We start from the raw sequence: 17,484 nt of genomic DNA on the forward strand, positions 1-17,484 counted from the left end.
AAATCAAAATTTAGAAGCTGATTGCTTGAAATTTTCATAATTGTATCAATCATTAATTAAATTATATCTATTTTAATAAGTGCAAGCGAAATTCGACGTTTTGTTCATTAAACATTAAATTCAGGGAAGAAAATGTCGATATTTTTACGCTCACCGACAAAGCAAGTCATTATTTTTGTTCGTTACACGCGGCGACCGCGTACAATCCGTTAATTCGAACGGAAACATGATCTACGATGCCGTGATATTGCCACACGGTTACGTAATTAATCTAACTTTTTCAAACTTCGGCACAGCATCCCCGGGTGCTCGAGTAACAAACATTTGAAGTTGGAGTACCTGTTTACCACCGGTTGACGACGGATTTCCCTGCAACTTTTCCCGCTCGAGTCGGTATACGCATATGCTCCTAGAAAGCCTCCCTCTCTCTTTTTTTTTTTTAATGTTTGCAGAGCAAAATACGATTCGATAAATCAAACCACTCGACATGTGATTAAATCGTGAAAAGGGCTTTTCGATGGAACTGCATCGAAATATTGTTTACGTTGCACGATTGGAACATCAAACATTCATATCGAAATGCGTTTCGAAATTAATTTTCACAGCTACAGAACACTGTAAGTGAGCTGGAAACGAATATAACCTTTTATTTGATTCGAATGCATGATACGGTGGAACACAGCTATTTTCATCGTTTCTTTTTGACACGTAAAATATTTACTACGTATTTCAGTGAGTTATCTGTATTATCGTGTATTCATAACTTTCTGTATTTAATATCAAGGATACAGATTTAATCCTTCAAAGCAAAAATTCGCAGGAGGAACGATATTGAATTGCATGATTGAAAAATTTGTATTGATAATTTTTTATAAAAAAGAATTCACGATCTTATTGTTCAGGATTGAAAGATAAAAAGACAAGCAGGTAGTCGCAGGCGGAATATGAAGGACATTGGAAAGTGATAATAGAAAAAGCAATATTGAAATTAGATCTGTACGGGCAATACGCCTTTAATAAAGTAGCTTCATGCCGGATGCATCTGGGATACTTGTAGGAATTACATTTCCACAACGGGACCACATTAATGGTGCCGCTGCTATTTCAATTACGCGATAACGCAACGAAAGCTTCGGTCGTTCAGTGGCAGATTACGTTCGCTCGTGAAAGCTGGGTATCAGTGACGTGGACTCTCCCTTCCCGCGTGCAAGAAAGAATTTTAAGGAATAAAAGGAATGGACACTAGGAGAGGGCGAAAGTAAGAAGAACGGGAATGAAATTCGCCAACTTAATTACGCTCGGAATATTCATGAAACGTGAACGTGCCGGAAGAAACATTGCGGCTCGTTTCAAATTTTAATCAGACTACCGTGCACGCGAAATAAATGCCAATAAACTGCGCCCCCGATTCTTACTCCCCTGAGCGAGCTCCCCTTTGGATTCTTTCGAGGCAACTTTCGTTAAGTTTCTTTTATAGGCCGCCGCTATTTCGGATATTGAAGCCGAGACCCGACTCGATGACCTGGATGGCTTAATTGGATCAAACTCGTTATTTAAATGACAAACATGAAATAGTGAATCACGGTGACGACAATTTGCATAGTATTGTATTTAATTTATGTTATACATATGTAGAGATCTCTACGTTTATTCACTTCTCACCTTGTCTCTGTTTTACGTTATAATACGTGAATTATTTTTTCGTATCTCAATTTTTTAAATGAATGAAAATGCAGAAAACTGATATATTCAACTCATATTTCAATTAAAATTCATTTTAATCAAATAAATCGTTGAATTTTCTACGTACAACGAGGAAATATACAAATTGTTAGATTATGGCATCGCGTTCAGTGGTAGACTTTTGTTTTTTAATTTTATTCTTAGCAAAAGAAAATCCTGGCAGACGTCTCGAAGAGACGAAGATCCTCGATCTAAGTAACGGTGCTCGATCTAAGGTGGCTGGTTCGAGAACACATCTCCTCGCGTGCCAGGTGCTCAACATCTCCGTTTCGTCGTTTTACCATCGGAAAGCTGTCAGACACAGCCAGTTTCTTATCGTGCCGGTGATCTTCCATAAAACAAGTCGGGAAAAGGGCGGATGCTAGCCGTCCCTTTTCTCTCTCGCTAACGCCGGCTTCCGTTGCCAATCCAATAGCTCTTTCTTTCTTTTTTCTCACCTTCGTCGTTCCTTTCCCGATCCAATGGTTTCGCGGTTTGTTAAAAACGATAGCTGTACGAGACGATAACAACGCCGGACAAGGAAAATTGCCGCGTCATCTACGCGTATACATTTTTTTTTTTCATTCTACTAACTTTTCCGATCAAAGTGCAGATAAAGTGCATCGGACGGGAAGAAGGAACACTCGCGATACGGCTATCTCTTGGGGAAACGCAGTGAGAATCAGAATGGAGCGAGGGAATGTTAAAGCGAAAGATTAATCTCCCTCGAAATTAAAATCTTGGATTCGATTGTGCAGTGCATTGCATTGACTTGATGGTCAACTTTGTTATTTATTAAACCGTTCTTTAATATATTTCATAACACACAGAATGCTCAAAGAGCTGTTCGAGACTTATAAATATAGTAAAATAATTCTGTAAAATAAAAAATAATACAATGTAATATTTATATATAAAATACGTACACGTAGAACATATTATACAATTGTATTATATAAATACGCAAGTAGTAATGCGATACAAAGTATTACAAGTATAACACATAAAAGTATGAGACACATTGTACAAGTCTTTTAAACGAGCCTCGCTTTCTGCTTCGGACGATACATTAATTATCCGAATTAAAAATCTGACAGTTTATAAATCATGCAATCCAGCAATTTACTTCTTTACCGCGCGACACTGATAATTCAGTATTTCACAACTGACTGTCTCGTGTCATCCTCAATCGTACGAATTATAACGATCATTAATCACGGCCGCGTCGCGAAGAGGAAAGACGTAAGACCACGGACGTTCATCCCTCGGCTGCTTTTCCCTTTCCTGCTATCGATCAAGCAACCAAAGCAAAAGTCGGCGACGAATTCCCCTGAATCCTGATGCGATACGATTTCCCAGCGCGCTCGGTCAAGCGACGAAGATGAAAGAGGAGGTCTCAAAAGAGGATCTGGTGAAAAACAAAAACGGAAGAAAATGAAACGTGGACTCCTGCCAAGAAAACTGGTCTTATTCCTGGAAAATAACGTCATTACATATGTAGACTGTATTGTAAAATTTCAAATATTGTAAACATTAGCCTAAAGTTAGAGCACGTCAATTAAATTATTTCATAACATTTTTACGATGCAATTAACATAGTTACTGTTTTATATGATATCACAAAATTGCAGTTGTACGGGGAACAGAGAATAATGACCGGGTCAGGTTACACTAGCTGAAATGAAACGTTTTTGCGGAATAGTCGGTCATACCAGGAAATGAAGCTGTATGGTCGGTCACTTGATTTTTTCGCGCAATAATATCCGACTCAAGATAAATATCGCAAGCTGGGAGCTTTAATTCGTGTTTGCCAAAGACGTCGCTCGCGGCGCGATCCTCTCTGCTCGCTCGTTTCCTTCACCTAAGTTTCGAGACTTATAAAGTCAAATTTCACAGAAGCAGATTTTTAGTTCATCGCACGATTATGGATATTAATTATTAAAAGATGATTAATAACTCAAGGGTAGTGTTTTCGTATTCATTTGTATAAAAAAATTCAGGCTTCCAGTCAACTTTTGGTCAGCCAAGATTATTAAGTTAACAACAATGCCTATCAATAATAATTGTTAAAACCCTTTAAACATCGCTTTTAAACACGATTCCGAAGTTCCATGAAACGCAATAACGATTCCGCTCCCATTTACATTACAATAATATTGTCAGTCCCAGGGAATTTTGCACGGTTCTTCAAACTTGTTGTTAATGTTATTAACTCCGCCCGAGAGAATCGTACCTGAACTTTGTACCTCGCGGCTACCGGGAAATCTCAGCGCCGCCAAGCTCCACCCGAAAGCGCGTGCTTCGTCCTATCCAGCTATCTCACTTGCAGTGCCAAACCGCTGCGCCGTTGGAATTTCGAAAACAGAATATACCTGCGCGATTACGTCGCGTTGATATTCACTTTAGCCCGCGTACATTCCCGTTCATCGGCGAATTTCGAGAAATCTCACGGCCCGGCCGTGCCTGGCTCAAGCCCGAGATAATCGGTAAATCGGCGAAACTTTCTCTATTGTACGCGGCAAGTTCACGGCAGGCTAGGGATCTCAGGAAACGACGGCCTGATAATTCTGATAAGGCGGAGTGTATGGGTCTGCGTGTGCGATCGTGAATCGTGCAGCCGGTGCACGCGGCGCACTTGTACGTATACGGACCAAGACGACTATTAAAGGACAAGCAGGAACACGCGTGATAGAACGAGTTAGCAACTTAAATGGCCCGTGAAGCGTAGTTGGAATTACTTGTTGTCTAGTTGCTAAATATAATGCGAGATTCCAGATACACGCCTATATACTTGGCTCTAAATTAGGGTTTCGAGTATCTACGAAGACGCGGATGGAACGTGCAATCAACATCGCGCTTACTCTCTACGATTTCCGAATTATACTGCCTATTTTGTAGATTAGTATCATGTGATAAGAATAGAATTATGTTCTCATTTCGTATTACTGGGAATACAATGGAATCGTGATTTTACTTGAAATTGAGGACGAGTATCATTGTATATGCATACATAAATGTTTCCCTTATAGTATATTGTTTGCACACTCGTGTGCGTGATCGAATTAGGTAAACCATGCTGTGAAATAAGGTATCATACTTTTTATCGTAGAGTAGCTCGTAGGGAATCGTCGGAGTTTCTCAGTCCACTCGAGCTACTCGAGATATCTCCGGAAGAGTTTGGTTACATTACGTTGGCCAGTCGGCACTTGAAACTTTTCGAGTAAAAAATAATTCCGGCCTAGCAATATTCGAGTCTTACCCAGAAGAATTTCCTCCCTCGACGAGTAGCGAACCGTTCTCGTTGACGGTCCGCCGCGAGTTACGTTCGGACTTCGGTGGAAACTTTTTTCCCGCGGCTGGGCGAGGACAGCCTCGCTGAAACGAACGAGCAAGATAGGGGCAAACGAAGGGGAACGAGAACAAGAAGTGAAAACTTCTTGGAATAATTAATAAGTGTACTCAAAACTGTCGTGACACTTGGAACATCTTTGTTAAAGGTTAAGCTCGGATTCTTCAATCAATTCTACGAGCGAGGTGAATTTATGTTCGAACCCTTTACACGCCGTGTATCGATTATTCGTCTGAAGTCATTCAAATGATTCAAAGAACTCTTTCACGTAGAAAAATGCAAAAGAGGCATTCGACAAACTTTAAATATTAATGCAGAAGGAAAATATTTAAATTTATTCATTACGATAATCTTGTAACATATTTACGTTATTATATTGCACTGTTTATATTTAATGCAGTTTTGCGAATGTACATAAAGTATCCATAAATTATACATTTTTTTCCTTATAAACATTATCATTTGTCGACGTCAATTCGAACGAAAGACGCCTCGTAGCTCGCGGAACAAGGAACGAGCATCGCGTCATGCGGTTAGCTGCTGAACAAGAGTGTCATCTGCACGGATGCAACACTTCCACGAACGTGTATGCATATACATAAGATGGAAACTTCGCCGGGATCATTAGTCTGTCCAAGGCCAGCAAATAAGCGTAATCTATATAATAATAGACGTTAACTTGCTCGAACCAATACTCGGAGTCGATAGCACCGTGGCCATCTGCCGCCTACTTTATCGCGAGCTTATACCCCTCTACATACTTGACGCAACTTCGGGGCACGTATTTCGTCGGTCGGAGAAACAGGTGTTCCTCTATTACGTTAAAGTTGCTCACATAATCGAGGCTGCTCATTGCTGTTAAGAGAATGATACGGTAATTATGTTCCCACGTAATGTAGCTCATCATTTATTACGGTTTATAAAGGATTCATACTAATTACAATTGAAATTACTGTATCGCCATTGATAATATTTAAGAGAGATGTTTCTTAATTAACATTTGTTACCATTTTTCCTATCGTCAAATTTTTTACTGCAAGCATAAAGAAGCTTTTATTTGATAAACATTTTAATTAACTATTGCGGCAGTGGATCAAACAGAATATTTAAGCGGTATTAGATAAAGCGATAGTGAACGATCGACAAGTGACACTGACGAGAACTAAATTCAAGACAGACCTAAATACAGATCGCAAAGTCTGGGGAATGCTTGGTGGAATGGTGCGATGATCGATTCACCGTGCGCGACATGCGATAAAACGGGGAGAAAAGTTTTGCAACGGGGAAACGCGAAAAGGAGCGGCCGCGGAGGAGCCGATATGATATCGAGTGGGGCAACGATTCAAACGCTTGGAACTTCGCCAATCTGTATACTCTGTATACGCGGATACACTGGATGAAAAGACGGACCACGTGAAAGAAACAGGGTGCCGCAAGAAGCACCCTATAATGGACGTACAAAAAATGTATATCTATCATAGTTTTTGCGAGTGAATCCGTGTGCAGTGGTGATTTGGTGGAAACTTGTAAAGGAATATAATACGATGTACATCTTCTCTTATTGTACAGAAAAAATACAAAGCAACAACAAGGAAATGATTATCATACACATTCAACATTGCAAACGTAATCAGCAAAGAAGACAGAAATTTTATATTATTATTTATTATTACGTATTGGCATTAATTATGATTTATATTAAAAATATAATTTTATAATCAACAAAGAAGACAATCAGCAAAGAAGACAGAAATTTTATATTATTATTTATTATTACGTATTGGCATTAATTATGATTTATATTAAAAATATAATTTTATAAAATTAGAAATGCTAAAACAAGTGACAGAGGAGTGCTCGAATCGAACAAAACCTTGAATAAGAAAAAAGCATCCCTCACGAAAATGCCACGAGCCACCCTTTACACGAAGCAATATTTTTTCTGCCGTGTAATTAGCCAGAAGCGCGGGCGGTCTCTCAGCCGGAGCATGCACCCTTATTAACCATTTTCGTTGTTATCGTTATTGTAGCCAGCTACAATTTCGGCAGAATTACACGGGGAGCCTACTTTATTTTAATTATTCTTTTATGCCGGCCGCTACGCGGTACTATTCGCGGTCGCGGCCGTGGAAAAAAGCTAAAGGGACGGGAACGACAAGGGTGGGTGAGGGATGCGGTGTGGTGCGCCAGGGGGTACAGAGAGCACCGGAGGAGGGCGTTGGCGAATGACGAGGAGGCGCGGCAGAGGGTAAAGGGGTTAGAGAGAAAGGAGGAAAAACTGGCCGGCGGCGCAGCGACGCCTTTTATTTTCGTTGTTCCACGAGTAGAGCACCGCGCCACGTCACGCCGCCGCTGCCGCCGCGTGTACGTTTCCAGCAGAATTCCGAGATCCACCGCCGCTGCGGTCGGCATTTATTGCGGCCACCCCCAAGGGTGCATTTATATTCATAAGCATAATGGGGGATCGTGACGTATACGGTCGCGGCACGCTCGACTCTGTCCCTTCGCTCTTTCATCATTATTAATTCCACGGGGCCCCGTTGCCTCCCTCGAATTCGCCGACTTTCACCTCCTCTATTGCCCTTCCACGACTTTTTCCCACCAACTCTATACCGACGGCATCAAGATTCCCGTTGCGGTCTCCCTCCCGCTGTTTTTGCGCCTCTTTATTTACGGCTTCACGGCGAATGACTCTCCTGTCTGCGAGGTCTTCTTCTTGAACTGCCTTCACCTCGTCGCGCCACTTTACTGCCAATTCATGGGCCCGTTTCTTCGACTCCCAGGTTTACCGTTTATTAGCGTCCGTGGCTTCTGAGCTTTGGTTGCACCCAATTCGAATTTTAATACACTCTTCTCAAGTTCGTTTAATGTAAAAGTTCGGGTAAGAAATTATCAAGAATTCACTGAGGCGATTTTGCAATTAATAGTCAGGGGAAAAAACAGAGAATAGTACAGGTACAAGTTGTTAAAATCTGAGAATTAAAATTCAACTACCGTTTTATAAACGTAGCAGTTGGTTCGGGTCTAAATGGAACGTCAATACTTGTAAGAGAAACGATGGTTTCGTTTTGGCTAACCAGAGTTCTTCGTTCACATTTATTAGCTCCTCAAGTCGATTTAATACTGTCGTGTAGTATAGAGGATAGCCATTCGCTAAGGGAGCCCTCCTCCAATCGATACGCGATGCCGCGTGTTGCATGCACGCCGCGGCGTGGTTGCATCAAGTACGCGAGAGGGTTGCACGATCGGGAAGGCTCGGCAAATGGCCGACCTATTATCGACTTTACATATGCGCGGACCCGTTGCTGAAAAACACAGACCTCCTAGGAGTCGAAGCCGGATTCCGTGCACGTTTTACAACTGGAGCGCGTGAAGGGAGGGGAGAGCGGGAGAGTACACTTGTTCCAAGCACACGAGAGCTCGCAAGGGCTCTGCGATGGGAGTGAAGTTGAATTTCCAAATTAAGGGTATAGAAGGGTTAGTAATTGATGGTATCAAAGGACGTGAAAAGCGTCGTACGGTTCGAGATTATAAAGTGCAGCAATAAGTGGGAATTCTAGTAACGAATCAGCGCACATGTCGCTCAGAAGCGCGCACGCAGTAAATTCATTTTACGATCATAATAAACACGTCATTTTCAAGGGATTAAATAAAAGGCATGAAAGAAAAACGAAGAGTCGAATAATTGCAGCTGCATTCTATGAATTCTATTCCTAGCAGTACAATTCTTCTGTTCTAATCAATAACAAATCCTATTGGCGGTCCACGCGTGTTCTCGCGAGCGTTGATTATGTAGTGCGCGCGCGACGGGGTAACAAAATCGGAGCCGATAGCCACGTGCCAGACGAGATACCCGTCACTTTGTTCGTGCAGCGATAATGAAAAACAGAGTTATTGGACTTCTGGCTATGCTTTGACACTTTTGAATGGGTATTACACACGGGCAGAGGCGGCGAGAGCCGTGGAGCGGCGACTGCGAATGAAATTACGCGTGAAATGCCGATGCGAATTTTGTCGCGTGATTCTCGCTGCGAAATTCGCTTCATTTATTCGACGGCAATGCATGCCTGCGCCTGTCAGTGAATATTTTTTTTACAATAATTGGCGAAACGTCGTGTTCCTCTAACTTACTTGCCAATCATGTCAACCTGTCCGCGACAACGATCCGATAATATGAACTGTAATTAAGTTTATTATACTCTCCGTGGAAACCGTGCGTTGTTAGAAATCTAGTTATTTGTCAGTTACCGATAATTACGATAACTAATTAACTGAAGAACACGTTATATTAATAACATGCATTAATGTAACCTTTATGAAGTTAAACGTTCAAGCGAAAACCATTTATATATTTATGTTATAACAAAATTGTTTCACACGTAATTAATTTGATCATTGAAATGATACTATTTTCGTTTTACAATGAATTAATTTTATATGAATTAATTAAGAACAATGTAAATGGCATATCGATTTAATGTGAACCTGCAGAAATGTTTAATGAATCCCTTATTCGTTTGTTACAGTCTGCAGTCAATTCAGCCGAGGGGTGTACTCTATGTTGGGCGCGGTGAGCCCGGACTCGTTCGACACCCTTCATTCTTACAGCAACACGTTCCAGATGCCTTTTGTGACGCCCTGGTTTCCCGAGAAGGTAAATAACACGCTTACGCTGGCCGGGCTATATTAAAACTTATAACATTATCCCCGAGGAGGGAAAATCTGCGACGTCTATTTTTATCCCCCCCCTTATCCCCCATTATACATCTCGTTTTCTTCGCTTAACCGTCCTTCGATGCTTATTTTTATCGTCTTTCCAAAGCTCCGATTAAAAAAAATTAATACGAGCTTACGCGTCCTGCAGTATTTTTCGCCGAACAGTTTTCTTTGTGCGACGTAATTTGATCGAGACTTCCATTGAGAATGATAGTTCTCTCGTGAGGGATTTGCAATGACTCACGAAAATGATTACGTATCGGATTATGGCTGAATTCGAAATTAATTGATTATTGATTCGTGGAATTATTATTTATTTTTATACTCTTTTCAATTACGTAATATGTGTATAAAAAGCAAAGTGACTAAAGAGTTATAATCAATTCGAATGAGTAACTACGTCATACGTACGTACGCACGTCTCACTATCCTCAATTATAATCATACCAGTTTTATCCTTATAGCGGATCCAGCCACACGACAAACCAGTTTCGCTTCTCCTTCTTATTTATTCCTCGATATTTTCCTCATCACACGTACGCACATTCCCTCACGTGCAATGGAGAAATGCAAACGAGGATCGATGGAAGATTTCCAGCGGACAATGCATGTCGACAATTAGCAATACGCCGACAGGTTTTAACCAACACTCAACGGGCAGCCTATTGGCAACTGCGCGCTGGGTGCCCATATCGGCCACGGTCTACCCGTAGATGCATAAATATGTATGGGGCGTATACAAACATATTACAATTTGAATGTCGAAATGAATCGGGACCGGTCGAGAATTTATTCGCCCCGTCGAATTGCAAACGGCGCGGTGGGTGCATTTATCGGTGTAGCGCCACTTGCAAAACTGATATCGTACGTCCATATTGGATGAATGGCGGGTCTCGTATATCCCGTCCGCTGCGCCGGATATACGTAAGTGTGCGTTTTTATCCGGTTCGTGTTTCGTTCGTGTACGCGCGCGGTAAGTACGCACGAGCACGTTGCCACGGGCACGCGTAACGAACGTTCATGTCGTTTAAATGCTAATCGCGTGGTAATGCTAATTCGAAGCCTCCACCCACACCCATTTTTTCCTTTCCGTCTGCCTCTCTTCCCTACGGTCGCTATAGGGCTGGTCAATTACGGTTCACAGGGATCGACCATTTATAAGAGGATATCTTTTTCAATTTCCACTGAATCTCTTCCGGTTACGACGCTATTTTGCCTTGGTTCCTCATGAAGAGCGACCTTCTTCCTTTTCCTGATTCTCTTCCTCTCCTATACATTTCTAGTAAAGCGTAGACAATTATTGAGCTGTAGAAACTGTAGCAAGTAAATATTACGCGTCTGGTCGTACCATTTATCTTTCCTGTGTCTCTTTTTCTCTGTCCTTCTTGTCGAAAAGTGATTAATTCAGCAGCACACGCGTTCATTTATTCCTGCATGCATTCATTCTTTTTCCCTTCATCTGGCTGCTCCCTCTAATTCCGTCCCTTTCGATTCAAATTTCGCGGGAAGATTTATGAAAATGGCTCGCCGCCGATCCATGAATACGAAACAAACGTTGGTAGCCTCGGCTGAAAAGGCAATTCGCTTAAATCAACCCGTTACTTTCCCACCAGGAGACAAGAACTCGCGAAACAGCGCAATATCGCGTCGCTTTCAACCGTCCAACCTTCCGCAGCAGCGTTATAAATATTTACGATTATACTTACCTCAGTCGCATTTCCGGCCGCTCCTCTACTGCGGTGCGACACCATTTAAACATTTCCTCGAGCGAGCCTCTGCCTGTTTTCGGGGCTGCGAAATAAAATCTGAAAACCGCAAGCTTCTACGTGCGTCACTTACCTGCGGTTACGTGTTCCAGGTTCTCACGCCGTCCTCCGGTCTCTTGGATTTCGCCATAAGCATGCGTCCGGATTATCATCGCGCCATCATCGACACCGTGCGATACTACGGCTGGAAGAAAATCATCTACCTCTACGACTCCCACGACGGTAAGTCGGCGACCTCTCGCCTCATGCATTTCTCATTTTACAACGCGGCTCCCCGAGCTCTCGAGCCTTCGGACGGTGCATCCCCTTTCTGTACCCGTCGTCTCCCCGCGCACTGCGCTGGCATTTCCCAAGTTTTTATTACGCCCGCTAAGGATCCACTCTCGGTCCCCGGTGACCACGACGGGATATCGCGATATCGCGGAAAATCGGCCACGTTTGCTGGCGCAGCACGCCTCTGCATATGTAGTAATCGTGGAATGGTAATAGCTCCGGTAAGAGACCGGGAATTTCTCGCTTGCAAACCTACTCCTCGCCCTTCCTTTCTTCTATTATGCGCCGGTTTTTGAACGCGCTTCGGTAAACGGTGTTTCGTATGTTCGAACCGAGTAGCTGCGAGAGTAAACGAAGTCCGAGTGTTTCGGAATTCAGATATAACGAACGGGAATTTGAATTCAAATGGTTCGAATGGCTTTTTGAAGTTCTCGATGCAAGTTCTACGCCGAAAGAGAAAAACTGAATACTTGAACAGCGTTTGGGTTGCATACATATGTATATTGAGACGGAGTGTTTTCAAATTCTTAGATATATGGAAAGTTGGTTTATTGTCGATGAACGCGAGGAGATGAAGGTTTTGTTTCGCCGCAGCTAGAGTAAGAGTTTTCCTACAGAGAAGGCTCGGTATAGTGTACATACAAAGAGTTATACTCAATTTCCAACTAGCAACGAGTTTGAGAATATGCTCTGTGGATTAATCAAAGTTTCCGGTCGAAGTTTGTATTCCGTCAAGAACAGGTCAAACTTTTTCTTTCCATGCGTCAAACACCTTTTTGTCTGATTATAATAGTATGTCCAAGTGTTTTATTTTCAGTTAGAAACTCCGTTTGTGTGTCCATCCGACAGTCACAGAATTCTAATTTTTTATTGAAGGAAGTAATGAATGCTAAATGCCTGCGAGAAATATATTTGCTTAAAATGTTGTAGTATTATCAAAGTTTTATTTTCAGCCTTAATGACATTAAAATTAATGGGGGGGGGAAATTATCAAAGCCTTGTACAACTTGAATCAACTACATTGTACAAAGTCATAAAAAGAAAATTGATTACTTCCTGTATTCCATAATTCAAGCGTCGCCAATTGAATAAATCACGCATGAACGGAACAAAAAAAATGCTTATTAGAATCGTAAAACGAATATTCAAGGTCAATCCATCGTGCAGGAGTGGAACACATTTGCACAGTTAATTGCGGAACCGCGTTAATTTTCATTTCATACCATCGTCGCGGTCCAGTAATCCGTAAACGTAGGATTTTTCATCTCCAATGTAATTCAGTATGCAAACGAAAATATGAACGACATTGAATCCCGACGCGCAACCAGAAGCAGAACGCGGAATTATCTCTGGCATTTCTCACCGTTTATGCGATTTGGTATTTCCACGCACATAAAACGGAGTGCAGGTGCCGAAGCGGCGCAAGAATTCACAGATGACATTGAATCCTAATTGCGAACTTCCATATCTAATGAGAGAATAACTTTTGAATAGAAACGGTCTGAGATTATATTTATCAAGGTTCTCACTTTGGCCATAATTAACTCTACCAGAATAAGTTTCTCCTTTTAGTATTATAATAATTTCTGGTTTAAAACAATTGAAAATGTGACACAGTAATAAAACATTTTTGTACTATTCATACTCGATGTGACATATTCCATGTTTTATACTCGGTATGATGAAGTAATTTCAGGGACACTTCTTGTTCAAATACATATCAGACAATTGAATTTATTTCAATGTCACTTGAAATCCTTCGTACACAAGAAAAGACAGAAATTCATATAAATACCTGCGACGTGAAAATATGTAGTAAGGAGAGCTCAGAACACAATGCAATACTATGCATACGCATTGTGCAGAACGCTGAAACCGCAGTTTTCACGGAATCGTTTCTCGTTATGTTTGCAATTCAATTGTGTTCCAGCGTTTAACGTTCGAAGGTTTGAGGAAATAATTTGGCCGCGAAGGTCGCCGAGCGACGTTTTACCTCTTACTTTCGCCATTTGCGTAAGCCGACGATCATTTAGATCGCGCGTACCGAAAGATTTTACTCTGAGTAGAATTTTCGCAACGATCTCTCTCTAGTGACGCACCCGATCATTTTTGCGACCGTTCTTGACGTCACTATGAAAGTTTCACGATTTCGCCGGTATTCGAATGTGCGTCATCAAACAGGTTAGCAGGTTCATAAATTGAGCCTAAGTGAAGTTAATTGCTTGGTAACCCAACACACTTGTATTTCGCATTCTATTACCTGCTAACTATACTGAAAGTATTGAATGTTGTAATAAAATATTTGATACATATTCTCAAACTATGCGATATCATTGCTTCAGTCTTTAAACAATCACAATATATAACACTGAAGTATATTACTTATCAGGCAATATCAATTATGCAATAAATAGTGTCTGCTTTCTACAATCTCCTTTAAATCTGAGAGACTGAGAGATTCATCTTTGAACATTTACATGGATAGCACTTTGTCAGCACATACATATTATCGTTTTGCATCTACAAATTAATTCTCAGCTTCATACAGCATCAATCATCACCCGTTCCCATATAGAACTTCTTTATGTACTACCTGTATTGTATACTTACATCCATCAATCAAATTGCTCAGTAAAGACATACCTTGAATTATTATTAATTACATACATTAGGCAGAGACATCGCCACATAAATTCCTGCATAAAATGATCACTGCAAAGCAAACTGTTAACCACTTTTTCTAATGATCTCACTAATACATTTAAACTGTAATTATAAATCCGATTTTCATATAAGTATAGCAACAGACGTTCTCTTGCTCGAACATATTCCACGATGCAAGAAACTCTTACGAAGTATCGTTAAAGAAACAGCTGTTTTGACTTGCAGATTATACTACTCGTTCGCAGGAGCTCACGTCAATTCTCACGAATTACCAACACTCGTAATACGCCATTATTCGCCAAAATTTCTCGGCTATAGCCGAGCTCTGTGAAAGGAATCGGTGGCTCTAATCTGATTCGGCGATCGAAACGTTAAGAGATGGGGGGGGGGAGGGGGAGGGCGAGAATTTAATTACTTAATGAAGCTGGCGGAACGGTCGTCCGACCGAAACGATTAATCACCAGCCGCCTCGTGACTGTTTCGTGCCTTGCCAGTTTCCGTTTCATTATAACTCGGTCACGTGCCCCCGTCCGTCCCTGGTGCAAGGCTATTTAGGATTCCGAGCAATTGCTCTTCTTCGATGAACGAACGAACGATAAGAACGGGGGTATCGCAAACTCGACGTAGTTTAATTACCGAATGCAAATGCAAATGTACTTTAGGGGTCGCCCAACGTCTTCGTGGCCAACTATCTCCGTATCGCTGGTTATCTGCATCTTCAACGGTCCTTACAGGTTGCCCTTCCACCCCGTATAAAGTTATGCCATGCAATCTTCGTCGATTAGCGCCAGAATAGTATTAGAATAGCGATAGGAATTTGGGAGAAAATATGCACTTAGGATGAAGAAAAATCAGATCATTTATTCACGCAGAATATAATATAAATATACTATATTCAATTTTACTTGAATAATAATGAACCGATCATAGCTTTAGAACATTTGAATAGCGATGAAAAATTTGCAATTGATTGCACTACTGGTAGTCCCTGAATTTGAAATGTACTGTATTAATTAGAATCATAGATATTTACTTATTCCAATGTGCAATTAACAATCTAAAAAAAAATGTGCCTTTCATATCAGCCAGATACGAATCGCGTATTCATTATAACGATTCAATAAATTACTTCAATAATATACCATTCACACGAGACTTCTGATTATTCAGGGACGCATTCTAGTTCACTAGTTCTATGACATGCACTTCTCCTACAGGTGTACAGTAAACAACAATGACTAAAAAATTATATTGAACTAAATTATCGCCATAATAAAAAATACATATAATCATAGTAATTTATTAATTTGTAACATATTCTTTGTCAATCATACTTAATAGTTGAATTACCAGCGTATAGGTCGTTCACTTCTTTTTAATCATGAGAAAGCAATGGGAGGATAAATCTCGCACTGAACAGAGTTGCATTCCTGTTTGGCCAGTTTAGAATGGAGAACTCTGTTTCTTCTTATTCGCTTCCAGACCTACTGGGAATCCCCCATGCCTTACCTTTCCTCGTTAGCGAGTATTTTATCCCAAGGTCAGGTTGTTTTTGAACTTTCCTACCGGATTTTCAGACATTCTATGTTTAAACTTTAACCTGCAGTTTCGTCGAAAGTAAATTCATTCGCAACTAGTTCAGGTACACGGTGCATGGCTTATTAAGCGAGCGATTATCGCGGTGGAACTGTCAGAAATTCAAGGCCATCGAGTTAGTGACTCCTCGGTCAGACCCGGTCGCCCGTTCTATTCGTTTTATTTGCGTCGAAGGCAGGATTGGAAGCCGTTCGGCAAGGATCAGAAAGAGTAAGAACAGTACATGTGTAGCCGTGTCTTACGCAAAAGTTATCAAACACCGGATAAAATCTTTCAAGACTTGTTGGAATTAATATCCAAGTGAAGTGCAGGGACAAGTATTGTTCAAAAGACAGTATTCGATTCATTTGATGTGATCGTTTTGAAAAACCATCAAGATTGGGTTGCTTTATCTACGGAAAATCACATTTTGGGTATATACATAAACGTATTCGTACATGATTATTTCATATTATATGGTATATGGTCTTTTCATTTTATTTACTCGGTTTTATTCAACGATGAAAAGTTTTTGGATGCCAGTTTCATATTTATCAATGCAACTGTTTGATGCGCGTAGGCGTTTAATTAGTGCCCGGTTCCATGATTATCTGTGTACAGGTTCACAAACGGATTTTGCGTAAATATTTTTCTTAATCAACTCCTGTACTGGTATTAAATAACGACCAATCGAATGGTAGGAGGTAGTTCGAGCATAATGGGAAAAAATATTAATCCAGTTTAAATAAAAACGAGGTCATCGACTGTTGTTTGAATCTCTCCCGTGCATTGTTGAGAAATGTGCATAAATAAAAGTGCAACGGAAACGAAAAGAAATTGATTAACACAGCTCGTGCACTCTCTTGTATTACTCGATTACATTTTCCGTTTTACGAAATTGTGCGAAAGGCATTTAATTATTTGTCGATGAATCGAATCCGGCGGTGTTTATACAAACCTTATGCAACGTTTATTTTATGCCTTGTTGTAAATGAAAATATTGAAGCTCAATGTGTACAGTCGTTTGGGTGCATTTTACCGGATTATTGTCCTTTTTTCTTCTGTTTCATTGCTAAACAAATTGAAAAGAATGAGCCCTTTTTCCCTTTTTTTTTTTATTACCCTTGGGGTAACTGTTTAAAGAAACTCCGATTCAATAGCTCGGGGCTTCTCATTACCCTGAATGCAACATCGATGTCGTGTATTTTCATCCAGAATTTAATAGGTATTTAATAAAGAGGAAATTTTATACTATGAGTTATAAAATATAAATGACGTTAATCATTTATTTTATATAGAGATTATCAAATTTTACAAAGTTTATTCAAAGTGACTTTAGTTTACAAAAATGCGTCGATAAAATATTTGCAAATTGATTTGAAATATTTCGTTTATTTAAGCCTCATATCTCAGATCATT

The 17,484-nt window shown here is 40.6% G+C and overlaps 2 protein-coding genes and 1 long non-coding RNA gene across 3 annotated transcripts in view; 2 read left to right on the forward strand and 1 right to left on the reverse strand.

Annotated features, from left to right (window-relative positions):
* The window catches only part of GluRIB (Glutamate receptor IB), a 107,235-nt gene that overhangs the window by 30,305 nt on the left and 59,446 nt on the right, over window positions 1-17,484 (forward strand). Inside the window, exons 2-3 of the mRNA XM_018022320.2 lie at window positions 9,598-9,725; window positions 11,646-11,775. Coding sequence (XP_017877809.2) covers window positions 9,598-9,725; window positions 11,646-11,775 — 258 coding nt within the window. The remainder of the gene's footprint in view (window positions 1-9,597; window positions 9,726-11,645; window positions 11,776-17,484) is intronic.
* On the reverse strand, window positions 9,785-11,639 carry LOC113464174 (uncharacterized). The gene is made up of 3 exons (XR_003389014.1): window positions 11,494-11,639; window positions 11,136-11,355; window positions 9,785-11,066 (listed from the first exon to the last, which is right to left on the reverse strand). It is a non-coding gene; the product is annotated as an uncharacterized LOC113464174 (long non-coding RNA).
* LOC113464173 (facilitated trehalose transporter Tret1-2 homolog) overlaps window positions 15,049-17,484 on the forward strand; it is a 14,609-nt gene continuing 12,173 nt past the window's right edge. The window contains exon 1 of the mRNA XM_026812480.1: window positions 15,049-16,499. The gene's annotated coding sequence lies outside the window, so the exon portion shown is untranslated. The remainder of the gene's footprint in view (window positions 16,500-17,484) is intronic.

The sequence above is a fragment of the Ceratina calcarata genome, unplaced genomic scaffold (genome assembly GCF_001652005.2).
Source record: "Ceratina calcarata isolate Rehan_Ccalc_2016 unplaced genomic scaffold, ASM165200v1 scaffold284, whole genome shotgun sequence".
Taxonomy (NCBI): domain Eukaryota; kingdom Metazoa; phylum Arthropoda; class Insecta; order Hymenoptera; family Apidae; genus Ceratina; species Ceratina calcarata.